Source organism: Vanellus vanellus (genome assembly GCF_965231255.1).
Source record: "Vanellus vanellus genome assembly, chromosome: 11".
In the NCBI taxonomy this organism is placed as follows: domain Eukaryota; kingdom Metazoa; phylum Chordata; class Aves; order Charadriiformes; family Charadriidae; genus Vanellus; species Vanellus vanellus.
The window spans coordinates 13,346,859-13,374,646 of record NC_138916.1 but is presented as its reverse complement, the minus strand read 5'-3'; the positions used below and the strand labels follow the sequence as shown (position 1 = coordinate 13,374,646).

Below are 27,788 nucleotides of genomic sequence, written 5' to 3'. Positions count from 1 at the left end.
GGCTAAGTAGAATGGCTATTTAAAGCACAGGAACTTGCGTTTCAGTTCTAAACCGCAGTCTATTTACACTTTGTAGAATCTGTGGTAAACAAAGAAAAAAAGCTAGATGAAAGCCAAGGCATCTGAAGGAAAACCAAAGAAATTACAATTGAGAGTGGCTTTTATAGCCCACTTTGTTTGGATTTTGTTGAACCTTTAGTAGTGTAAAGGTTAGTAATGAGCCATACCCTGACAAGTATATCTGTTTCTTTTCATACAAACCTGTTTTCCTCCCACATGTTATATTGCATGTTTGATGTTGAGATTGGATTGTGATGTAATTGATATAAAAGGCTGTTGTGAGGATATCCGACATCTATTTGAAGGATACCTGTTAAAATCTAACAGGTTCTTCTTTTTTTTATCCTTATCTTTTAATAGTTTGTTACTGTAGATCATCACTATAAAATTTCTGATTATTATTCTCTGTTTTTAGTACTCAATATTTTTTTGGAGACAGGTGAAAAGAAATATATTTTATTTCAAAAGACATCTTCTGATTTAAAGATACATTGAAAATTGCTCAACTGGGTTGATCTGATCTTGCTTTTCTGTTTGCCTTTTCCATTATGTATTGGAATAGAGTAACCCAGGATATGCTCTAACCTTTAAGTCTGTTTTACTATTAAAATGCCAGAAGAAATGAAAGAGAATGCATACAAGAAAGGCAAAATACTGTTTTTTTTTCTCAAATACATCTCTTCCTCTGCTAAACCACATGAGGTATTGCAAGGTATTGCAACACATAAGCCCGTATGACTCTGCTACTGAAGGATTGTATCATTTGCACTCAGGTGTCTTCTAGTGAACCATTCCCTCATAGCATGCATTTCGGATGTGACAGCTGTAAAACATAAAGCAGCCTTGGCATAACTGGTAATGGTGGTAATATAGTGATCCATTAGATAAAGCCTACAGCAGTAAAGACTAGTTGCCATTGGGTTTCGGGAATTGTTTGACTGTATTCCTGTGTTCTTGAATTACATAATCAAAAGATCTTTAGATGAGCTTGTCTGTATCTGGATTTAATTTTAAGCTTTTTTGGCATATATATTCATATATTAATATGGGTGTTCACATTTTAATTCAAGCCAGTAAAGCTTTTAAGGAAAATCTTAATGGGATTTTGTTCTTCTAAATTTTATTTCAAAGCTTCAACTAACCTATTTTAGATCTAGAAACTGTTGCTTGTGTGTTAATGTTGATAATGAGTGTGAACTTTGTTTCGGTGTTTATATAGTTACAGAAAGTAGTGCAGACAGTTATCAGCAAAAAAGTCTCTTTGATAGTACAGTCTATTGTGTTCAGTGACCAAGTAATAGATAAATCAGCAAAAGCACAATGAGGGTTTACTGATATAGCTGCATTGACAATTTTTTCTGCATGGACCACTTTATATCTACGGTTTGATGTTTGATATTAGCAAGTCAACAATCATAAATGATTTCCAAATTATAGTATTTGATAAACAAGTATTTTTTAAAAAAAGAAATATTTAAGAGAATTGTTGCCGTTTTCTGTGAGCACTGTTACAAAGAAAGTGTCTCAAGTAGGAAAAAAATGGATGACCTTAGACACTTGTAATGCAAAGCAGAGGATTTAAGACCTGTAGGAATTAACTTGACTCCATCCCAGTCATCTAGCAGCTGTTTTAGCTAATTTTTGATGATCTTTATCTAAGAGCAATTATCACAAATACCGAGAAAACCTGTAGGCAAACTGAATAGAATGAAATGATATAATGCATTAGTCATGTAGGGCTTAGCTGAACACTTTAATAGCTAGAAAATTGAGATGTCTTTTCTTCATCAGGTCACATTGATTTTGGCTGAAGTTTCGAACTGGTCATGTAGGCTCTCGCATATTTCTGTATCTGTGAGTATAGGTTCTACCATCTGAGGATTAATTCCAGTACCTGCTGGAACCGTAACTGTCTTTTACCTGGTGTAACTCTGAGCATGCTATTAAATTCAGTTAGCAAGAGTATGTGGCAAAGATTTTTTACATTTTTGCATTGTTTCTTTTGAGATGTCCATTGTGCGATTTGCTGCAGGCTGTCATTTTTGTCTGCCATCCAATGTATGTTGGCAAGAGTGTTGTGTACTAGTCTTTGTGTCTGGTCACAGAAAAAAATTCATGCGTCTCAGCCAGACCATTTTGTTATTCCTTTAGAATTAAAAGCATATGAAACAGATGCAGCTTAATAAGTATTTTTTTTTATAAATAACATTTAAATAACTTAGAACAATAAAGTTCAAATACAACTTAAAATAAAGTTTAATGCTGTAACAACAGAAAAAGCATGTATAAGGATGGAAAAACAATATTGAAAGCTGTATGCCCTAACAGGAATTATACAAAAGATAGGATATGTTACATAAAAAACCTTAATATGTCTGAAATTTTGCTTCATCGTTATATAAAATGTTAATTTGTGAAGAGTGAGATGAAGTACATTATTTATTCCTATTCTTATTTTACATACACTATTTGAAACATCTTTTAGAGCAGCATTAGGTATTTGTTTCATTAATAGATAGGAACATTTTGTAGTAGAGTAAACTTAATTTTTCCAAACTAACTCTTTTATCTGAATACAACAATAAACATTTACAAGATTATATATTTTTTTTTCTGATCATATAGTTTATGTATAGGATATCAGTTTCCTGGGGGAAGTATTTAAAATACTGCTCAGCCTCCACATTTACTATTGACTTGATAATCTGACAACTCATTCCAGCAGCCTTAAAGTCTGACATATTTTACACAACATTATCATCTGCTTATTATTATTATAGCAGCCATATTTAAGAAGCAGATAGGTTTTTTTAAATAAAATATTATCAGATAATCAAGTCATGACTTATTCTTCAGGGTAAATTAATTTAAGAAACTACCCAGTTACAATGACTAAGATAATGATTGTACAACTCTTTAGAACTTTTTACAACTTTTAGTTAGTAAATCTGGTTTTGTGTATATTTTCAAATCTTTTTCATGTAGTCTCTTAAAAATAAACATAAATGCGCAAGTCCAGCTTGTTCAGTTTCTCAGTAGTATTCCAGCCTTTCTTGATATCTTGTCAAATAGTCATCTTAAAAATAATCTTCCTGCTGGAACTAGTTCTTTATAGATCATTTGTGATTAGGATATTGCCAGAGGAAGAAAGTGGGATGCTCTGTGTTCTTTCTTTGTTTTTTTACCTTTCATGGGGACCCCTTTGTGGTTTAATGTAACAAACATCTCCTTTCCTTTGTGTGTCCATTTTGCAGAAGCATATGTATTATAATGGTTTTCTTCAATCAGTTCTATGAAGTTGCAGTCCTCATTGCATACTTTCTGTTGAGAGTAAATAATAAAATAGCATAAAATAAGTACAAGTGTTTTTTTAAAATACTTAGATTAGGGAAGATGGGAGAAGAATATGCAGTATAAACCCCACATATTATTAATATTTTTAATACATAAATTGGACTGCTGAAATCTGAGTATTCAATATTTTAGCTTTGTCTATTCCCCCTTAGTATTCCACATTTTAGAAAAGTATGTAAGCTCTAATCACTCTAATTTATTAAATGGACATGAAAGTCTAGTATAGGATGTATGGGTTAAGTAGAGGATACATTTTAATTTTTTCGGAATCTTATTTTATACAAAGTATACAAATGCTACATCTAAAAATATGTATCTTTAAGATTGTACGTGATGATTTTGCACACAAGAGAAGTTTGCATCCATACCTTTCCATAGAGTCTTCCTGACTTGTTCATTGCCAGAAAGTATTCACTTTCCACTCCTTTGATTGCCACTATTCCAACTGCTACTGTTCGGATTTCTAGAATACCTGCAAAGGCACACAGTAAGGGCTGTAAAATGTTTGTTTGTTCTCCAGTCAGCTTAGAAGGTTTAGTTGAACTAATACTCTATAATACTTCCGTGTTTATTGAAAACCTGCAGCAATCATTCTTAAAAAACCAGAAAAATTATGTATTTATTCATGTGGAGAAAGGGCTAGACTTTAAAAATTGTCTGTGTGTGATCATGTCTGCATACAGCCACTCAAAAAGTTGTATGGTGATAATTTTTAAGTATATATTGAAGTTGTGGTGTTAGTATAAGTAATTTTTCTATTTTCAAAGAATCAGCGTATCTTAGAATTTATGACGCTTAGGGTTTCATTTCGAAGAATTATATACATAGCTATCAAGGTTCACAGAATTTGTGTAAAGCCTTTATTTTGAAGACTTGTGTAGCAGTATCGTCTCCTTGAAAGAGTGTAAACCTTAGAACTTGCGAGTGATAGAAAACAGACCACAGTGTCTTAAATAAGATAAAGTATTTGCTTGACCTTTGTCTGCTTTTATGACTGATCAGAGCTGTAAAGATACGTGTATTTGAAAATCATTAAAAGCTGCTCTGAGAACTTATTTACTCAAAACCAGAAAACATTTAGAGTTGTTTTCTATAAATTATTTTCATCTCTCTGATGTGTATCTGCGATAGCTTTCTGTAGTCACTATGATACATGGAAGTTACCTGCGTGCAACATAAAAAATAGTCTCATGTCGATTAAAAAAAAGAAGGCAGGAGGATGGTGCAAGTTATTAAGGAACACCAAGTTGTTTTCAAGCTTAAATATTATTACTGTTGTTTTAAGCAATAGCAGAGTTTGAGCTGTTTTCTTCCATATTGAATCACCTACAGAACTGCATGCAGTAGCATCTGTACTGTCACTCGTTCTCCAAAATGGGTCTTTCAAAGCCAGCCAACTCCAGGCAAATTCCAATAGCTAAGCACGGGGGAGAGAAGTGAGGGAGAGAGAGGCTTGTGTTACATTGTCACCTGAAATACAACCTTCCTCTTGAGCAAAACATTTTTTTTTCCTCTTTCAAGTTGTATTGACTCTCCACAACCACCACACGTGATAAGAATTTTTCAATAATTAGTTTTTTTCAGAAAGGCATGTTATTTCTCCTTCCCTATACTTTTTTTTTATATATATCCAGATGTCCTTTGCTTTCTTTACTGTACCGTTTTGCTTTCTTCCTTCATGTTACTGGCATATCAGTCCTAGCCTGTATTGCTTACTTTTTTCCTCCTATTTTCCCCACCAGTAGATCAGTTACCTCTTCACATGGCGTGTGCCCTGCTGGGCGTTCATCTCTGAACACTTGCTCTTCTGTACTTCTCTATAATGCTAAGCCAGCTTTAAGCTTTTAGAATTCTTTGTCAAGTTCCACTCAGCTGCAGGCCCAGCAGCAATTCTTACAGAGGGTAATTTCTAACTGAAACTTACAAAAATTATATTAACTTTCATTTAAATTTCACTTTGGAAAAACCACAGTGAGGCTGAAAAACAGATGAACATCTGCATCTAGCCAAACAAAGAACATAACAGTGGAAGGGATCTCTAGGTCATCAAGTCCAGTGCTCTGCTAGCCTGGGAATTGCATCAGATAATTCTCTTTTCATAAACTTTGCCAATACTAAATTGGAGTTGTTATTTCTTTGCCCCCAGTGTTTCCGCCAAAGGCTGTTCCAGAGTTTGATTTATTTTAATGGCTAGGGACTCTGTAGTAATTTGCAATCTGCATTTTTTCAACGACAGCTTATATCCATTTGTTCTTCTGCCTGTGCTGGCCATTAACTTAAGGAGAGTTTTTTTTAAAAAAATCTATGTTTGAGTTTTCTATTTATACACAATTAAAAAAATGAAAGATTCAAAGTGACTTTTTAAAACAAGTCATGCTAATAGGAATTGAGATTTCCTTGAGTAAACTGATGTTGGCTGAAGTTTCAGTAGTAAGAAATCCTACTACTTTTAAAGAGGAAATGCCAAAAGCTTTTGTCCAAGGCAATATTATTATTATTAAAATTTTTACATTATTTTTTAGCTTTTTTTTTTTTTTTCTGAAGTAGATGACATTCATACTAACTTGTAGGAATTATTTTATTTTTATTTTGGGTGCTTGTTGCTCTGCTTTATTTTCAGTTGAGACATAAATGTCTTTCACGTGGAAATGATACACTATCCATATATAATTTGATATAGGATAGAAATTGGGGATTTAAAAATATTTTATAAGCCTCCTGTACTACAAATATGAATGGCAAATGAAATGTTATCTATCAAAGTTATATTCTACTTACAATTTACAAGGGCACTATGTGTGATAGATTTATTGTATTCAGATCTTTACATGGTTTTTCATCTTATTTGTTAAAATTCCATTGTGCCTAAAAAGCAATGCATTTTAATTAAAGTCAGATAATTTGAGATTCATAAATTGTTATGCATATCCAGTACTATTTGCTGTATTATTATGTGCTTTTCACAATTTTAAGCAATTATTCACCTCCAGAATTAGGGCTAGCTCTCACATAAATAACATTTCACACCCTGACTCAGAGGTGATATAAAATCCAAAGATTTTTTTAGGTCTTTGAATGGCACTTTTCTAAAGATACTGTCTCTGTGCATCTCTCCATAAAGTTTAGCGAGGGAATACCACATGAACTCTCCAAATAACTATGTCACATCAAAAATGTTGTAATATTAGTGATGTTAAAGAGAAAGAAAAAAGACCATGGAGCATTCAGTGGAAACAGGGCTTGTGTATCCTTGATTCTTTGCTCAGAACATGTCTATCTCAGAATTAAATGGCCTATCATAAACTGCATGTGCCCGTTTTTCTATTCCCAGTTCTAGATCATGTCTCATCTGTTCTGATGCATCTTAACATATCCCCACAGGAGAAAGAAAGCATGATTTTTTCCCTTTTCGGCAAAGCATTTATGTGATTTAGGTCCCTGAGGCAGCATCTCACATGCACTTTTGTATTTGATGTGCAAGTGAATCATCACTGAGTCCCTCCCCTCTCTCTATTTTAAGGCATATGTCAGAAGTTCCTTAAGCAATAAGACAGCATAGTGTAAGCTCCCTTTCCTTCTTCTGGAGGCTGTGCATCGGTAGTTCTGTTCATTTCAGAAATACAGTATTGCAGCATATTTTTTTCTTTAAATTAAATAAATTATATAGGAAATGGAAACACGATTTTTAGCAAACTGGGAAAAGTAAGACTACTGTGTAGTTAGAACTGTGGTAGCTGATTTTAGCTGAGAATTTATGATCTTTCTGTATATGCTCTTTTGTATGGAACTCGCTCATTTTGTTAATTGCAAAATGTCACGTACATATATGAATTTAAAATGTCTTCCTTTATGTACAGAAACTATTGAAAGAGACTATTAAGGTTCAGAAGTCATACACTGAACATTTATTAGTTTATCAGGGTCAGCATTGCAGTTGTATCACATGCTTAAATTTAGTACCCGATATCAGAAGTCTCTCACAGACCAGGAAGAATGATTTTTGAGTACTATTCAATTTAATACAGCCAGAGATTTCGGTACTTTAAGTGTTTTACAAGGTGCTTCTGATCATACAAGATTTATAAGCTGACCAGCTTTTTCATGCACACCTATAATGCACTGCATAATTCTCACAGCACAAGTTCTTTGATGAACTAGTTAATGGAATCTTTAACACTTATAAACAACACAATCTCACTGTGAAAACATCTAAACGACTTTTCTATTTTTTTAATACTCGGCTTGATATATAAAACCTCAACACAAACTTTGAGGTTAGAGACATGTGGATAATAGAAATCACTGTCTCTTCCAATTATAATTTTATAACTTATATTTAAATATAAAAATGAGCTTTTATATTGTAATTATAGCACCAAAGCAAGAAATCCCTAAAGCATATACTAAAGAATAAAATAATAAATCCATAAAATAGAGAAAGTAAGTTGTATTTTTCCCTCTTTGTTCCATTTTCTTTCAGTATCTCTGTTAAGTCAGGATATCACATTATATTACACTGTGTGACGTTATAGTTATATTGATCTCTCTTTATTTTGTATGTGTTTCTGGTACTCAATGACTGTAAGAGAAGTTACATAATGGTAAATAGACACTAGGATGTGTTGTTGCAGATAGGAACCTAATCCATTAGTAGGCGTCAAGAGGTAATAAAACTGTTCAACCAGAATTTTGACCAACTACAGATATTTCCTGTTTCTTCTCTACTTTCTGTAATCATCTGCTACTGGCAATTCTTGCCAACAGGATGTTGGGCTAAATTCAATTTGGATCTGAGCTGATATACAGTTATCCTCATGCTCTTGGTGTATATGGTTTGTTACACAGTTGTGACTGTTACATTCAGCCAAGTTTGTGAATGTGATCTTTTTAGTTAGTTTGGTTTAAAAAACAAAGCAAACCAAAAACAACTCTTCTTTTTTTTCCTCTGCTCTTTCATTTTGAAATTCTGTATCATTGCAATATCTTTAATAAGACTAGCCAGGAACAACATTTCATGTATGTGAAAGTAACCCAATAATCTCATTTTTCTATAAATGCAGGAAGAACTTTGCTTCTGAGTAATTGATGGTATTAAAATCAACAACGAAACAATAATATGCGCTAAAGATTAGCTTTATAAGGATGTTGACCTGAGTTAAGCGACTCAACAAAGCTAAAGAGTGTCTTTTTCTAGTATACCATTATTTGACTGCCTTTAAGACATGAACTGAATTAACATGGATTAGTTTCATTGCTCTTCTGCTCTGAGCCTGTGTAGCTGAGCTTCAGTGTTCATGCTAATTCTTGTTAACTGATTAATTGGAAGGAGGTAAATCCATAGAAAATGGTAATAGAAGTAAACCTACTATGTTGTGTTATGTTTGTAGGCTGTTTTATACATAAAGCCAAAAATTCTGCCCTCATTAAAGTGAATAGTAAGACTTCAGCTACCTCAGTGGAGCCAGGATTTTATCCCTAAGGTAGTTCCTTCAGTGAGGCAGGAGATGTATAGTAAGCTAAAATCTTTTCAGAAAGCTCCCTACACAGAAATAGAGGAAAATGCTGAACAGGCACACGCGTGAGATTTGTCTGTGCAGTTTCTAAGCGTTAGTTTATGTAGCACCAGATACTCTAGTGAAATGATAAAGAACTAAAATCTACAGTCAGAAATTCTACTAAAGAAAACCGCCTCAGCCTAATAGTGTTTTACATTAGCAAGTCCATTCTTATGTGCTTCCTTTTGAAGTAAAAAGTTCTAATCCTTTCAAGCTCCATTCATGAAAAGGAAAAAGTCACCAAGCTAGAATGGGAAAGAGAAAATTCTTATATATGTAGATTGTTTCATTTCAATACTCTTTTAATATTTAAATAACTTCAAAATTGCTTTAAAGACATGCTTAAATTGGTAAGATGCTCATTACGAGAAGTTCAGAAGGCCAAACTTCAACAAGGTCTTAAATATCCTTGGTTTAAAGATGAAAATGTAAACTATGTTTTTCAGTTACTTTATCTAAAGCATCCACATAAAAGTTCAGAAGAGGTCTAAGAGAAGACTTGAATATACCATGAAGTAACTGGGAAAGAGGTCAGGTTAAAGCCAGAAAGAGAAAAAAAACTGAAAATGGGCATACAAAATTGAAAACAACTGTAATTTCTATAAAATCAGCATGAAATTCCAAACAATTTTATATGGTTGCATGGTCAGTGTAACAAATGTAGCTTAAAATTCCTGAAGTGAATTAAGTTTCCTACAGAGCTGAAATTCTGTCCACTGTACATAAAAGACAGTCAGTCTAGATGGGATCTATTTAGAAGATGACTACGGATGCTGGCAGCAGCCTTTTTAACCACTTGGTGCAAATTAAATAACAGGCAGTTGATATAAAATCCAGCAGAAAAGAAAACCCAAAGCAGCAAAACAACCCTTTAGTTGACACAACAGTTTTAGTGGGTGAATTATATATCTTTTGGGGGGGACAATTTACCTAATAAATGAGGTGAGTTTCCTGGCGTTCTGGTCTAGAGTGACAGTTGCTCAGAACTTTACAAGTAGACGCTTTTATGTCCGGACATATTACGTGACTGTGGCCTAGAAGACAGGACAGTACCTGAGGCTGGAAATTTATGTAGAAGAATTGGCATTTAGCTACATTATTGGTACAAAATTGAGCATTCTCATGTGAGATAATTCTTTCCTGGCAAGTGGTATTTGATAATTTTGTTTTTAATCACCAGATATTAAGTATCTTTTTCTGATTTAATTAATATTTTCACATTAACATATTAATCTTCTTTTTATTTGTTAGTCTTTTTTTGATTTTACAACACAATAATACTGTGACATTTTATTTGTTTTAGTAAATCTTCGCTACACAATCTGTTTACTAATTTCTAACTGTATGCAGCCATAGCTGAATAGGCAGATTGTCTTTGTGTTTGCCCTCAAATAACAATAGCCTATCTATAACAGAGAAGTGAGAGCCCTGTGATTTAGCAAAACTGGGGCATTTTGTCTTTAATAATTTTGCAGCCAAGAGGCTGAAAGAGCAATTGCAATTCTTCTGAGAGCTGTAAGGAAACCAGTAAGTGCAACATATTACTGAAGATCCAGCAGGTGGTAACAACCTCTATCCAATGGATCTTTGGAAGAGAAGACAGAGCAGAACCACCGAGTTTGATATCTTTTCACACATGAGGGAACAGCCCCAGTATGTTGGGTGATAAGATTGTTCAGGATGATTTCAGAAGAGGTTTTAAACTACATGTTGTGTTCAGTCCCTCATCAGCTGGTTCTTTTTCCAAACATTTTATAAGTTGCCGATATCCCCTCAGCATCTATCTCATAATGGTTCTGGTCACTGCTTCTCGATTTGTAGTGTCAGAGTTTTGTAGACATTAATTCAGTGAGAAATTTTGGCATCAATTACATTTTTCAGCAAGGCCAACAGCAATTTCATCCCAGTATTTTTCTGTTCTGTCAGGTGTATACGTTATGAGAAAATGTTTAAGGGTAGGATAGAAACAGCTAAGAAGACTTCTGTAGTCTTCTAAATACTGGAAAGAAGGGAAGAAGAAGAACAGGAAAAGTATGTTTTTTAAGGAAAGAAAAGTAAAAGCAAATGCCCAGAAGCCAGTTATGGTTTTACATTCTTATTATTTCCTTTTTTTAAAAAACAGCTGATATAATATATCTAATGCTTATTTTTAAAATATTCTAAATGTTTTACAATACCAAATTTTGTGTGGTATTTACAGCACTTTATTTCTTGTGGCCTCTCTGTGCACTAAAGTTGAAAAAAATAGTCTGTTGCTGGTTTTTAGGGGTAGGGAGGCTGGCACCGGCAGTCAGGCACTCGCGAGGAACATCTTTCAGTCATCTTGCAGTCAGGCACTCGCGAGAAACACCCTTTCCTAGGCAGAATTGTCTTAAGATAAAGTATGTGGAATCTCAAATAGGGAAAGAGGGAGCAGAAAAAACTTAGATGGAGAATAAGTCGAAACACAGTAAATCTTCTAAATTTCACTAACTCGTGTTTCTAATCAATTAAATTTGGAGCACATAATTATGAATTCTACTGACCTTTGCAGATGATTCAAGGCCAAGAAAAATGTTCTCGTCATTGCTTGCAAGACAGCATTTAATGGTATTTGATGCAATTTGTTCTTCTGTTCTGTGATTTAATAAGTTAATTTTTGTGCCTCTTAAAGCAAGGAAGTACAAGTCATGATGGTCGATCATACAGTATTTTGGAAAACTTTCATGGTGTTATAAGTGTGTGTGTGCATTTGGTGAGCCAGCACAGTAAATACATTCATTAGCTGGCTTATTACACTTGAAATGTTTTTCCAGAGGAGTCTATCAGTATTTGTTTTCTGAAAGTTAATGAATACTTTCATTGGATAGTTTTGTAAGTCACTGGTTTCAGGGAACATTACCTTTTTCTATCTGTTTTAAAAAAATAGCATGTATATTGTGAAGTATTTGTTTGTGCTTAAGTTATTTTTATTCTTAATAATACTTTTAAATGGATGTGTCTTAAAGTTAATTTTTAGGTAGAGCAATTTGTGTGCTCATTCTGTCTCAAATATAAAATCTAATGGTAAAAACTTTACTGCAAATAAAGATATTAATTTAAGAGATATTCTAATATGATTTAATTCTATTTTTACCCTTCCAACTTATTAAATTAAAATTGATAGAATGTAGAATTTGCAAGTACTCCCCTTATCAAGAGAGTGAAAGAGTTTCCCAGATGGTACCTCATAGAATTTACGTTCATAAACTTTGTAAATAGAAATAGTTATACAAGTATATGTTATAATAGTTTTCAAAGCCGAGATGAGATTGTTTCACCCCAGGAATTTTCTGTCTATGGATATGGTTTAAATAAACAATTAATTATGGTAACAGAAAACAAGCTGGTACATACATTCACTATCACTTTCTTTTTTTAACTGTCATATATTTGCTTCTCCTTGTGATGCTCAGAATTTGGATTCATGGCATAAACACATATAAAATATGTTGCTTTTTATGGCATGAACCAATATGAAAGGCTAAAAAAACTTTTATTTAGAGGCTTTGTGCTGTGTCTCTGTGTGCATTTGCTGTGCATGTGTAGACTATTTGAAGTACTCTAGATATGAAAGTGACTGTAAAAGTGATCTGCACATAAACAATGAATCTATCAAGGATTTTCAGTAGAACAGTTGAAGCTACTGCTTCAGTGAGGTGCCAGACATCTGGATATCATGGACAAATATTCAAAGCACTCAAAACTCCTGGTTTGTCCCATGTGTAATTTCCAAGCAGGAAGAATTGTTGTTGTCTTAGGAACCATGATTAGTGATAGAGAGATATTCCTTGAGAACTTGATGCAGCATCTTTTTCATGCATCCTCAAGTAGACGAATTTGTTTATCAGATTTAATCCATGTGCAGAACATGTTTGGTTAAGCATAAGTAGCTGATGTTTAATTAACTTTTCGCAATTCATTGGGCACAGAAACAGTAGGCATACTGTATTAAAAAAAAAAAAGTCAATTAATTGCTAAACAGAAGTCCATCAAAGTATTTTTGTAGTTCAGTGGATTTTCATTTATTGATCATTTTAAAGATTCCTTACTTGACATTACATTATCCATTAATTTCTGTACTGTTTGCCAATCTTACGAAATGATTCATACATGCATTACTAGATAGAATAACTGTATAATAAACCATTGTCCTGGTGGTGTTTAACAGTTGACAGATAAGTTATTTATGGAATTTGAGCCATGTCAAGGTTTCTGAAAGAAACTGCTAACTTGATTACTCCGGGAAGATAGTATAAAAATTGCAAGATGAGAACCAAACAGAAGAGAGAAGGTACAACAGGGAACTAAAATGACTGTTTAGAAATGCTCTTATTTTACTTACAAGATCTGTTCTTTGCATGTGTACTTGGACTTGTGGGTGTTTACCTTTATGACAGAAAAGGAAGGAGTAAGCTAAGTTGCGCTTTAAGTCTGCATTGTTCAAAGTATTCACACAGTGTCACATGTGTCATCGAAGGTGTAATCTGGCCTGCTGAATAAGTATTACTGGTACCACAGCATGAAAAGAAAAGTCTGGTTTGAACTTTCCAATTGATGTTTAGGAAATGCACCTTCCTTTTTACTTACAAACTTACCACATTTGATCTGCAGTAGGAAATATTAAAAGCCATAATAACTTTTCTAGTTACTTTTCAAAGTGAATAAATGTAAAGCAGTGCTCATCAGTTTACAACACTCAGTAAAGCTTACCTCCGCTGATTAATGCGATGAGGATTTCAGTGACCATATTGCAATGAATTATTGCTGAAGAGAAATACTTTAGAATTTCTGAGTATTTTTCCTTATGGTACAACCTGTTTGGCCTCAGTTTTATATTAACTCTGGCTAATGTTGGTGAGTTAGGCAGGTTTTTAAATCAAATGCTTTGTTCTAAATGGTAGTGTAATAAGAATTGGTCTAGGATATTCTGACTCTAACTTGCCTTCTCTCCTTCTGTGTATGTCTCTTTGGAACATTAGCACTTTGGACCCCTGTCTTTCCAATATTTCTCTTGATTTGATCTTCAAAACCAAAATGGTGTGACTTTTTTCACGGAAGTAGATTGTAAAACTATGGAACTTTTCAATTAGAAGTCTGACTCGTGAATAGCAGCATATAGTAACAACTGAATAACGTGCTGCCCCAGGCAGTCGTTCGCTTGTGTATTTCTCGTTAAACTTATTAGAACCCTTCACTTTGCTGATCTCCACTGTGCATTTCATATAAATATTTTCTTGATCAGCCTCTTGTACAGCACATAGTCATTTCTCATTTTTACAGGAAACTGCATTTCCCTCCAATAAAAATTGCCTTGGAGCTAAACATATGGTTATAATGAAAAATAATATTATTTTTTAGAATTAATAGTGTCATGTAAAATCCAAGTCTTAATCCTTAGTCTGAAAAAGTACTCTCTTATTACAGCATTAATAATTTACAGATATTAAAAATGGAAAAAAAGGGTGGAATGACTGTTTTCAAAATCTAATTGTTTCCAAGCAGTAAGAAAATTAAGGATTTAATAGTTTAGAGCTAAACTTGTGCAACAAATGCTTTCTCTACAGCTCAGATGAAGGGTATTTCTAGTATTTAAATCTTTTGTGCCAGTTTCACTAGAATAAATTATCTTGTCAAGCTTTGCAGACTTTTAGAATCTAGCTGCAAAATAGCCAGAGTAAATGTAAAAGGCTGCTAATAAACCTTTTTACAGCAAAATGAGATACATCTATTTAGTGGTGCAAAGCTTCCCAAATATAGAGTTTCAGTGCCTACAGCTATTTTGATTATCTGAAACTTGGAAAATTCCACATGGGACCAGAGCCTCCGTCTCTCCAAATTCTTCCGTAATGCAAAAGTCTTTAAATAAATTAATTTGTTCTTTAATATTTGTTTCTATGCTATTTTGTGTTTTCATCTAGTAAAGAACTGCCGTCTTGGTGTTTTGCCCCAGCATCATTGCTGGTTACATTTCCTCCCCCCTTTCCTGGGTAGAATTAGTGAGCATAGTTGACATAAAATTAGTCATGTCATTTCTATGCAAGACTTTTCTGTTTTTCTAGGGAAAAGAGGAGTGCATATTCACATACCTTTTAATTGTATGAGAAATTGAATGATTCGTTATCTGAATTGTGTTCTGAAGAACTTCAATTCCAGGTGCATTTCATGTGCTATTATGGCTTATCACCTGTATCAGTTGGCTGCAGGCAGCTGCAAAGATGGCATAAATAGAAGATGGCACTGTGTGCTGGACTTACTCACTCAAAGGGGGCAAAAATACAGCTGAGACAGAACCTGTTCTTTTTTATGTGAAGCGTTGCTTGCCCTTCAAGGTCTAGCTGTTTTGTTCTGCATATTGTACTGTCTCCAGCCATTCCTGTGGCAGCTTTTCTGGTCCCTGAAACAGGCTCGACAGAAGGAGTAGCACAGCCATATTCTGGAGACAAACTGAATCTAAGAACTGCCTTCCTGTTCTCTCAGGATAAATTAGAATTATACATTGCTGACAAATATTACTAAGATCTATTATTAAATTCTCATAGAATGACCATAATGACATTCATGGTGCTGAAAACTGTATTATCAGTTTAAATGTACAGTAAAATGCATTTTTAATAGTGAAAATGTTCCCAGATGTAGCTAATAACCAAATCATTTAAAGTAAGTAAAATTCAAAAAGTAGATACATAAGAAAGAAGATGGCTGCAGCATTCTGGAGCTTGAACGTATGCTTGGAGGCCTCTGGCATAGGAGCAAATAGTTTTAAATGGTTTGAAATTTTGGACAGTAAAATTTTGTTTCACACAGTTAAGAGAGCATTTCATTCATAAACACTTGAACCCTTATTGCAAGAGATATAGACATCTTTTCCCACTCTAAGTAGTTACGTTAAATGTAGGGCAAGCACTACACAACTGAATACGTTTCAGTTCAATTTCCAAATCAGATCTGCTACTTGGTGCAGGAAGAGCTGAAGTCAGACATCTAAATATATCAATTACAGCGTCTACAAGAACACAAGCAGGCAGTGCGTAATTCCTTTCAAGGTACAAAATGCAAGAAGCTGCTAAGAAAATCATACTAACCTCTTGCTGCACCACAGACTGGGAATTGATAGAAACCATCTGGCTTACTCTTTCTGCCTTCAAAACACTACTGGACATATATTTATATAATATGGTCTCTCAAATTGTTCTGGTTTGCTGCCGACAAATAATTCAGATTTAGTTGAACTTTCAAAATCTGTATCAGACCAAACACTGAAATATAAACTAATAGCAGGAGAAAATGAAAAAACCCTCGAAATAAAAACCAATCTAATAATTTAATTCAATTCTGATAAATAAATTGCGAATTTTGTACCTGATATTTCCTCTGTCTTGCTCAGTATAGGGATCAAAATGCATGTCAATTATCCAACAATCTTTTTTTTTTTTTTCAAACAGCTTAATAATTCCTTGTCTTAATTTTGCCTAAAAATTTTATCTAAGATAAAAGCCTGACTTTAGGGAAATTAATAGAATATTTGCCATTACACACAGGCAACACTTTGAAACCTCTCTGTTTACATGATCAGACATTTATAAATTTGTTGCTGTCATCCAGTTAATTTTTAGTCGTCTTCTAGCGTTGCAATTCCATATCCAAACAGAAAAACAGCAGCATCAGCAGCTGTGGAGAAACTTGTTCCTCTGATTCAGGACCAATTGCTATTACCAGAGCAAATATACTATGGGAGTTGTAGCCAAATTTCTCTTTTATTTTGTATTTATTTGTGTGATTTTTAATCTGCCTTTATAAATACAGCTGAATTATCCAATTTTAAAATTGGAGGGGGTGTTCAGTTTTGACTTCAAACACTAGGATGTAGAGGAAATCAGGTGCTCATGATTTTGAGTCTGATGATACAAATATTGTTGCACGCACTTAGGTTTGCCCATGACTGTAATATCAGGAAGTCAGTGAGAAAACTATTGTAACTAGTGTCGTGGAAATATTTTCTAGAGTCCACAGCCATTCTGTGCTTTGCTTTTCTCAAGTGTTACGCAGAGGTAGCATCCTACCTTTTTAGTGAAAGTTACTTGTACCCTAAAAGTAGAAAAGGAGGACTCTAGAACTAAGGGTTCCACACATTCCAGTGTGTTGTGATAGAACAATACGATGTTCTATCTTCTGAAGAGAATTTATCAGTCATAGCTAAAATGTAAAAAGTCATGGAATAGAGATAACGGTACTGAACAGTTAACAGAGCATAGGATTAGCCAAATTATATGAGAAGTTTCTTTAAACTTTTTTATTAACTTTGACACATTTTTATTATGTGTTATTGGTTTGTACACAACCCAGTTTCCCATTGTTGCTGTTCTTATTTTCATATCCCCATGTGTGAATTGGTGCAGTTATGTTTATTTCAATTAAATTATCATTGTTTATATGAGCTAAAGATATATAAAGGGGATATACAAAAGGGAAACGATGAAGTTAGAAAGCGGCCTTGGGTTGTTACGCACTGTTCCTATCACCAATAACCCCACCTACAGGCTGGTTTAAACAAAGGATTTTCATATATATCGAATGCTGCTTAACTCCACCTTTAGTTACTGAAACATTCTTAAAAACCTAGCCCTTAGTGACTTAGCAGCTCAAGTATCTTAAAAAAGATTCTTTAAACGTTTTGACAGAAATTGCCCTAAACCAATTAACCTAAATTTAGAACCGTTAGTAAAATCGGTATGCCCTAACAGTCATCTCTCAATTAACCAGAGGAAAGTGTTTAAAATGTGATAGAGATTACTTCACTTTCTTTACCAACTAAGGAAAGTTTCTTGTGGCCCTGGACTGCAGAAGGAAGGATGTGAGCTCTCCTGTGCCTGTAAACGGCAGTGGTTTTCTTGGCTCTCAGGGCACACGGGTACTACTATATCACTATATGGTGACTGTTTATAATAACGTTACCTGTGACCAGCCTGCGAAGGGATTTGATATCTTAAATTCAGATCCATCCTGGCAGCCATATTATTATATTGGCAGAATCCCAAATTTCCATCTCTGACAATGATCGAACAACCTCTTTGATAGGCTACAGTGCAGTGCACTGGCGTAACCATAAAGACGTACTTTTCTCTTGATCTTGAGACGAACGGAAGATTTCATACCACTCAAGCATTTGATAACAGCTTCAGACAGGGGCCTTTGGGAATGCTTCACTTTTCAATTTCTCTGCTACAGTTCACATAATTCTTTTGATTTTTATATGCATTGGTGTCATGACGTTTTGATGAGCTCCACAGAGGTAATACGTAAGCAAACTGTAGCAGAATATATGGACCCCTTAAAATCTGCAAAACAGCTGATCTATGATTTGTAGATGTTTTAAAACATGCATTTCGGCTAATGGGCTTTAAACAAGGACCTTGTTCGAGCAAGGAAGAGTAAAATGTTCCCTGTAAGGATGCAGAGTAACGTGGTAGAGATTTCTTCCATGGGTTCTCAGGGCTAGAGACTCAGATAAAGGTTTTTAATATTAGACTATGGGCTGGGTAGCACAAGCTGTATGTGCAAATAAAGGGTTTGCAGCTCTTACATTTTGATTTTGTGAAGGATTTGCATTAAGCTTGCATAATTTTGTTATCAGCAGACTCAGTTTGCCTGCCTTTTTTGATTCTGCATTGTATTTATGATAATTTCTACTCCTTATGGTACTGTTTTCCCCTAGTGTTTGAAGCATAAAAGTAAAAGAAAAGTTACTGTGTAACATTGAACTCAGCAGGAAATTTTAGAACTGCCTTGAAGACCCTGAAGTTGCAACAGCACAGAGCTTGGCTGTACTCATAGTGGTACTTTCTAAAATATATACAAAGCCCCTCTTCTTGGTAAAGAATTTGCTATGCTTTTTGCTCTGACTGAAACAATTATGGCTATTCCAAGCACTTAAAGTGGTGAAGAAACTCTTTCTGTCTTTGTGTAAAATGTTCGTGACTTCAGCTGTATTGCAGCAAGGAGCTGGAGAAAAAGTACTAAAGTTGACTGAGAAGACAATTGTTTTTTACCACACAAAACGAAACAAAGTGTTTCTCCTGTTCTTAGCTTGGTCTTTTTGTGCCACCTTAATTCCTTCAAGACTCTTAAGGTATTCTTGATTCATACATGAATGCAAATGTTATATGGTAGAAAAAATGTTACAAAAATAGATTATATTTAAACTATTAAATATGTATTCACTACAAATGATGCAATCAGTTTCTACTCCGTATAGAAATGTGGATCTGTGGTTTTAATATAGCTCAAAAAAACTTAGAATAAACTTCTATTTGTATCTTTCATACAGAAATATAAAATTTGCACATATATTTGAAAAGGAATAGCTAACTGTTTTTCAAGTTGAATACCCTAAATTGGGTATATTCTGGTGTATTGTGCTCTTAAGCCTGTATCTTGAGTAGAGTAAATAGAGATCGCAACTTTACTCCTAGATACATGTTGGTAAGATACAGATAAATCATTCTGACTTGAAGTTCAGGAAGGGATTAATGGTGGAACAGGAACTTAATTTTTCTTTATGCCCAGTCTGTATTACCAATGTTATGAAACCATATCTTAAAGTAAAAGCACACAGATTTGCAGAAGCAATAGTTATTATTTGGCATCTTTTAAAATTGACTCCTCAAGCCATTGGTAGGCATCAGCAACAAAATTCTTACTGATTTCAGTAGAGCCAGACTTTTACAAATGGCATATATTTTTCTCTTTCCTAATATGGGTCTTTCAACTCTTGAGCAAACTTTTCCTAATGAATCACAGGGTTAGATAGCTTTTCCACTAGTCAGTAACTTAACTCCTCCACAGCTGTGCAATATTTTTTACTTTCAACAGCAACTATTTAGCCTATTAGTGATAGTTCTCTATAGTTCATCAGTAAGTCAGTATGAATAGGACAGTCATATTTTGACTGTATGTTGAAAAGAGCTAATACTGTATTTCTCGATTACTTTCTCCTGTTGATTACATCTCCGTGTTGTTGAAAATGTATTTCAATCAAATACCATGCACACAGAGAAGGAAATTTTTTTTTTCATGTGGAAATCTGTTAATTAAATAAATATGGCACAGTCTGAGCTCAAATCAGGCTTTTTTGAACAATACCACCTGTGAGGTAAATTGCAGCACATATGATTACAATAGATTATATATATATATGTATATATATATATATATATATATATATATATATAATTCTTTAGGGATCCGCTAACAGAGGCTGGTTTGGGATGCAGCTGCCAGCTAGCTGCTATGGGGAAAACAAAGAAAGAAACCATCCCACTGTGATGGGTCTGGAGCCGGAAAAGAGTAAAATCATGAAACAGGAGCTGTAACTAGCAATTCTATTTTGCTAAGCTGAGTTCAACTGAAAGTACCCACGACTGCATTGTTGAAGTACAAACAAGAAGACAATATAATAAGTTGTGATCCAAAATCTTCAATATTTACAGTGCTGTATACAGGCAGAAACATCCTGCATCGCCCACAGTGGGGTTAGGATACATGCTAGTTTTGGAATTCACGTAGTTAATTGTTTGGGGAAATAAGCGTGATTATTTTCATGTGCAATTTGAACAAAACTAATGCTTGTTAAATATTCTCATATACGGATAAGGATACCCCAAACAAAATGGTATCACAGACAGGAAAAAAGTGAACAGCTAATGTGAAAATGGAGAAAGGGAAAAAAGACTTCTGGAATGACAGTCATACATTTTAATTTAGCCTTAGCAGGAAAAAAAAAAAAATGTCTATCTTATGGATACAATATGATCACTTGCAAGTGATTAGCAGAAAGTTAGGAAATATGGGTTCTGTTATTTATTTTGACTCACACAGTTGCATAACAGTGGCTACTTGCACATTTTTGAAAATATCTGAAGTGATTTAGAAATGTAAGTACCATATATACGCTATGGGGTTTAGGCCTAAGTATTGCTTTTTGAAATGTAACTTAAAATGTCCCTTGGGTACTTGTCAGCACTTTTAGAAAATTGTCTCTGGGATGTCTACAGATCCTATCTGAAAAGAACAATGTACAGAACGCCTACTTGTGTTTATGAAGTACTTTGTTACGTAAGAAGAAAAAGTGGGATTAGTATTTAGTATTATTTGGGCAAAGATAGGTATTTATTACATTCCACATGTTAAACAGTTCTGAATAATCTATGCAATAATTTCTCACAATAATTATGATAAATATATCTTCTATCACTACATCATTTTCTACTTAAATGATATACCCATTGAAACTCATCATGTCCTCTTAAATAATCTAGTTGGATCAGAGCTAGGCTGTGATTCACCACCTTACTAAATTAGGGGGTTTATAACTCATCTGTTATGAATCACCTGAAAAATTCTGCTTTTGGTCTAGTTTGGTCTAGTGCTAGTTTTATGATTTTGGTATAGACTGGTTTTGCTTCCAGTGCTCCTTCTGGAAGAAAGTGCCATTTCAGAAAGTCTCACTAAATCATTCAGATCGTGTCCTAGAACAATATGATTAAAATAGATGAATTCAAATTCAAAACACCGGATTACTTAGCTAAAAAAATTAGCAGTGTGTGATTTCCTTGAAAAATGTGGTAATAGTTTCCTAGAAAGATGTGGTAATCTTTTTTTTTTCTTTAATTTTATTGCATGACCGTTATGTTTAGTAATATAGACTGAATTCCCCAAGTCACACAAAGTTGCAGTCAGAAATGAAAGTATATTAAGTAATATTAGTTTGGTATTTATAATCCAGTAGCTGGAGCACTGGTTTGCTAATTTGAACATTCTGATTGGGGTTGGTGTATAATAATTTTAAAAGAATTGTTTTATTAATAGCTGTATTATTTTCATTGCTCAACTTAAGAGTCATTTAAAGGGACCTGTATAAGTGACCTAGGACTCTTGCCATTTACTTTATAATTTCAGCAGATTCTCCTAAGGCTACTCTCAAAAGTCATGTAACATTTGGTTTCCTTTGAAGTAATAAATATTAACTAAAAACTCCAATGTCAATTCACCCAAATATGTGTCTGTTACACTGTTAGTAAGGTAGGAAACAGGCCAGACTGTTTGTCTTTGACAGCCTTACTAAGAAAATTTCCTTCATGATTGCTGAAACAGATGCTCAGCAGAATGCTCAGCACTCTAAAACATAGTACTAGCACTGCAGGGGTGGCAGGGTGGAAAAGAGCGAGAGCCTAAACCAGCTGTGTAGTTGATTGCAGTCGTAAGCAGGAGGAAGGAGGGCACGGCCAGCCCCTTGTAGCTGGCCAGCAGCAGGAAAGGAGGGTTCCTTACAGGCTCTCTGTGTTTCTTATGTTGTCTCTTACCTGATGAGGTAGGTGGTAGTATTTGTTTCCTGAGCGGGTTTTTGGAATTGTAATTTGGACATAAGGTATAAGAAAGTTTCTTTCTTTTTTTGTGACTTGTATACAGTATTTTAGAGTGCTCTAAAGAAGAATTTGCTTGCCCTGGAAATTATGTACCTTTTTCTTTGGTTTTGGTTTTCAGTCTTTGTTGGAAACACTGACCAGAATCTCCACACTCAGTAAAAAATGTAAAAGGTTCAGTTAGAAGAATGGAGCTTACTTTAGTTGGAAGACTGGCTTTTTGTCACCAGTTAGTTAGCCTCTTGAATTTGCATCCAATTTAGTTTTTGATTAGTAACAACATTTGTAGGCAGAGTACTCTTTGAATATTTGTCATGCTTGCAGTTGTCAGACATGGGCTTAGTGCATGGCAGAGATTTCTTTTTGTACTATGTTTTAGCACAGTATTGGTAAGATGGTGCTAAACTAATGCAAGCACCAGTGCTGGGTGGGGAATTCAACTTGGATGAATCTCATGTTGGGCACAGGTATTTGTCCTGGTCCTTATGTAAAGGTAGTATTACAGTTTTTTTGCTGTACCATTGGAAAGTTACATGGCTGTGATGACTTCAAGGCTTCTCAGGTGCGGTTTCCCCTCGTAAGCAAACATAAAGAACTGCTGCAGAGGAAGATCTTGTACTGACCTCTCCCACACTGTAAATCTGTCTCTTGTTGCAAGGTGGCCCTAGCAAGCAAGTCTCATTATTTGAGTCGTTATGTGCTGGATTTACATAGCTACTTCCCTAAATCCTTGTAAAATCTCACCAATAAGCACTCAAGAATTGCTTGGATTTCTTTGTGTCATCCGGCACATTATGTGCAGTCCCTAAGCTGCATAGGCAATTCCAAAGGAAATAAATAAGCAGGTGGAATTGAAGTTGCTTTTGCTGGTGCAAGTTGCACTTTCCAATTGTACTAGTACTGGCTGCACACTCGGGGATTCAGTTATCCTTTCTATTTTACTTCAGAGTTTCTTTCAGGGAGTACAACTCTTGTTTTCACAAGGTCTTTGCTGCAGGAGCTACATGAGCACTAGATGGAATCAGTCTGTTCCCCACTCTGCTGCCTTCTTCCCTTGACTTAGCTACATCCACATTTTCTCCCAAATCCATCTGCTTAGTGGCTAGCTAGAGAGCCTGAACATTGCCACCCTTAGAGTTCACATAGACCACTCCAAGGGCAAATCTTTCATCATTAATGCAGTGTTGTGCATGTGTTATGCAAGAAGCCAGAAGGCTCTTGTAGTGAGCGTTTCCGCACACCTGGCATGCATCTAAAACTTCAGGTTTGCCACTACATTGCTTACAGCTGTGCGCACTAACAGCCCACAGAACTATGGCACCAGTTCACCTGAGCAGCTCTGGAACTTCAGCACAAGTTCACGTGCAAACTTTTCAAAATTTGTTGTTGATTATGATTGTTTTTTTTCCCCCCTAATATCTTCAGCTCTAGATGTATGTCTAGACGTATGTTTATCTACAATAATTTCTGTCTTTCAAGTTCTTTATTTGCCATTTTTCTTTCCTCTAAACAGTTACTTCTGATTGAAATATCAAATCCCCCTTGACATTTAAAGGTCATAATAAAATCTTATGAAATTAGCACAGGTTAGTAATGAAAATATGCTTCTTGTTAGCAGGTGGGGTTTCTTCTGTTTTGAAATACATTACCTTCTAGTTAGACAAATATCAAAATTCCAAGGTATGAAAATGGCCAAGGACAAGTCTGATCAGCTGCTTCATATAGTCTATAGCACCTGCCAGTGTGTATTAACACGTTTAAAAGAAAGCAAGCCAGCTTACCAAAAATGGAAGTAAAGTGCGGCATGTATGCTGTCAAAGGTTGAAGTACTAACGCTAGGAAACTCCTTCAAAAAACCCCACAGGTAATAAGGATTTTCAAAAAGTGTTTTGATTGAAGTGATGGAGATGAGCAGTGTTTTTTACTTCCTGTTGAAGTTATTGTGGTTATAAATGCTATGAAATGCTTGAGTTTTCTGTGGTTCTGTTTATGGTTTTGCGTTGAGCTATCATTGTTCTGACTATGCTTAAATTTGAAAGATTGCATGCTGAAGGAAAATTTCAGTGTTTTTAACTGAATATCTAGACTTTTTAATCATTTCATCCTGTTTTTGAATTGTCAGATCACACTATAACTTTAAAAGAGCAAATGCTCAGTTGGAATAAATTGACACAGCTTTGCTGATGTTAACCTGGCTTTACCTGTCTGATCATCTGATTCGGCCTGTTTAGAATATTGTAGTTTTCTGTTGATAAGCTGTGCAGGTACTAGATTCACGTCATAGGCAGTGTGTGCATACTGTAAAAAAAAAAAACACCAACAAAAATGTTCCAATTTAATCCTCATTTTGTTCTTTGTTTCAAAAGCTAAATAACAGTCAAGAGAGCGTATTGATTGCATTGGTATTTTTATTGCTTTTTTGGTGTGTTTTCATGAAGTTGTGGGCCACATCTGTGAATATCCACTTCCAACTTTTCAGCACCAATTGTTACAAAGAATTTTTTCCATTTGTATAAATGATGTCATGTGTTATGAAAGTTTTAAAGTGTGACAAGTCAGTGCTATGATTGTTAACCTCTATTATGTTATTGCCATAGGAATTTTCACTGTTAACTTTTTTTAATAATGTTTCTAAACTACATACACCAGAAGGCTAACTTGACCTTTCTGTCAGCTCATATCCAGAATTAAAAATTAAAAATAAAGTCAAAGGTCAAAGAAGACAATTGAAATACAGTTGCCAAATATAGTCATAGACAGTCAATTATGCAATGAAAGCAATGTGCCACCCAAGAAGAGTAACAGCCTTCATTGGCCTAAGCTTATTCTGTTTTGATGAGGAAAGTGTTCCAAAATATACTACTAGTTGATACATCTTGTTGTGTGGAACAGTATAATTATAGGCTTTAGGGTGTCTTGATCTTCCTGAGCTTTAAGGAAGATGGAGGGGAAAAGCAGCTTTGTTCTGTATTCTGGGATCCTAGAAATCTAAAAAAAATCACTTTCAGATACTCAAACAATACAGAAAGCTGGAAGCTGTGAAGGGAGGTATCTGGATTTTGGTTTTGTTTTGCAAGACTGACTGTATAAGGAATTAAATTTTCGGCCAAATTCTATTTGCCTGTATGGTAAATTGCTTGCTTAAGATTCATCTGAGCTCTGTATTTTTCTGTCTAGCTACTGACTTCATTTATTTTAATTAATATTCTATAATAAAACTATTTAATATCTATAACATTGACACACAATTATTTCATAGGTTTGGAAGTTTTTTCACTAGTAACTTTTACAGCTTTTTACACAGAGGTGAATAATTCTTTCTCATTGAGGCACAGCGAGTTTGAAGAATTTTCCCAAAGTCTGTAAGAAGTTGCTTAAAAGTTTGGATTAGCCTCAAGTCTCTTGAGTCTCAGGTCAGGGCCACTTCAGCACATTTTCTTCAGGATGGAGCAATAACATGCTTAATGATACAATACTGAATTTTTTGTACATTCAGAAATTGTAAACAGTGGGGGGAAAAAAGCTGTGGGGGAGAAGGGGCTGCAATTTATCACTCTAAATGTATCCTGTAACTGCTTCTGCAGTCAGCTGCTAAACTTGATTGATGGTTCCATAAAAATGTAACATGACTCATTTCTGATAAATCTCAACATTGAGAGAGTCAGAAAAACTGCCCAGTCACAGCTGAATTACAAAGGTGTGTCAAGGTCAAATGAAGCGGTTTAAGCACAATGCGTATAGATTCAGCTTAGATATTTTTCACTGCCCATACCCCAGTTCTGAAGCACACAGAGGCAGGTGTAGCCCTGTTGGTGTACGTTGACTTGTGAAGCTGCTGCCTGTGCCTAAGCCCAGAGGTTTGGTTCCCCCCTCACAGAGCTTATGCAATCGCTTTGTGTTCAGAGCGAGAAGAAAGTGAATATAAACTGCTACCATTCTGACTTTACACATGTTTTTCAGCTGGTAAATACCACAGAATAGACAAGGTGATGAAGATTGGGGAGGTAAACTGAGAAGTGATGAACAATTTTAATTGTGTTTTGTGGCACCTCTGTCATACTGTGTCAGTTGGTCACGGATCTGGACATTGATGCATGAGATCTGAAGACTCTTGTTGCAATGGTTCAAGACTTTACTCGCTCCTTTCTTCTCGCTTCCCCCAAAGGGTACTCTTATTGAAAAGTCAATAGAAGCTGTAAGACAGGCATAACTCAGCTGCTTCTGTTATCTGCATCTTTGCTAAAACCTATCTTCAGCAGCAGTTGATGGTGAAAAGCTGGGATTTGTGATAAGGTGTAGGCTAAGGTATAGGTATAGAGTCTCTTCTGCTGGTTGAAACTTAGGGGGTGGTATCTACCACCAGTACTAGACAAAGAGCTAGAGAGGGAGCAGGAAAATCTGTTATATTTAGATCTGGTTAATCACTGTAGGAGAGAATGTCATCCTTGGCACCGTAGGATAAGTTTTGAGAGGATGCACATATATTGCCGTGCAAATTAAATCTCTTTTTGTTATAACTTAGAAGATTAGCAGAGTACTAACGTGAAGCAAAAGCACTTTCACATTAGTGAAGGTTTGTCTTCTCCTGACATCAACATACTGGTTGAACCGACAACCACTTGAAAAATCAAGAATGCAATTGCAAAGACAAACTTTCTGTTTGGTTGAATACATAACCCTTAACTGAATCCGGTACATCAATATCTGCCTTGAAATACCTGATTTTTAGATACTGAATCTTCTTACTACTCTATGTAATATGTATTTAAGCAACAGAAATAAAATTTATATAGTGGCACAGCATACATAGTCCAATATTTGATTTACCCTGAGAAGCATATATAAAATACTATTGGAAATAATTTTGATTACTAAGCAAGTTTGAGTATTTAACCACTAAGGTGCATATAAAGTGTATTTTGTCATCAGTTAGTGGTTAGGTCTGAACAAAACTGATTAGGAGTTCACTTAATATTGCTAAAAACTATGACTTGTTGGATTTTGATCAAAATAGTTGTTTTCCAAGAAACAAATTTTAATCAAGATTTCAGCCGTTTTGTGTCAAGATCTCACTAGGCTATCCTTTTCTTTTCTTTTCTTTTTTGTTGTTGGCTTTATCCACTGAAAAGAAGAGGAAATAGGCATTTTCTGGGTTTCGAGCATGCACAGAATATGATAGGATCAGACATCTTAGGATTCAGGTTCCAGGAAGGCTTTTTTAGTAACTAAGAGACCCTTTGAAGTCTTTAAAATGAGATTCCAAAGGCAACAGAGCGTGGAAAGTCCTAAAGCATCATCCAGTCGTAGTTGTAAATCCTCTTGGATAGAGTCAAAATAAACTCTGATTTTTGCTGCCTTTTTTTCTGAAGAAAATCAAATA

General features: G+C 34.8%; 1 protein-coding gene across 1 annotated transcript in view; it reads right to left on the bottom strand.

The window, feature by feature from the left end:
• Positions 1 to 2,345: 2,345 nt before the first annotated feature.
• Positions 2,346 to 27,788, bottom strand: part of FGF7 (fibroblast growth factor 7) — a 29,697-nt gene continuing 4,254 nt past the window's right edge. The window contains exons 2-3 of the mRNA XM_082488985.1: positions 3,783 to 3,886; positions 2,346 to 3,381 (exon numbers count right to left, since the gene is read on the bottom strand). Coding sequence (XP_082345111.1) covers positions 3,187 to 3,381; positions 3,783 to 3,886 — 299 coding nt within the window. The 3' untranslated portion in view covers positions 2,346 to 3,186. The remainder of the gene's footprint in view (positions 3,382 to 3,782; positions 3,887 to 27,788) is intronic.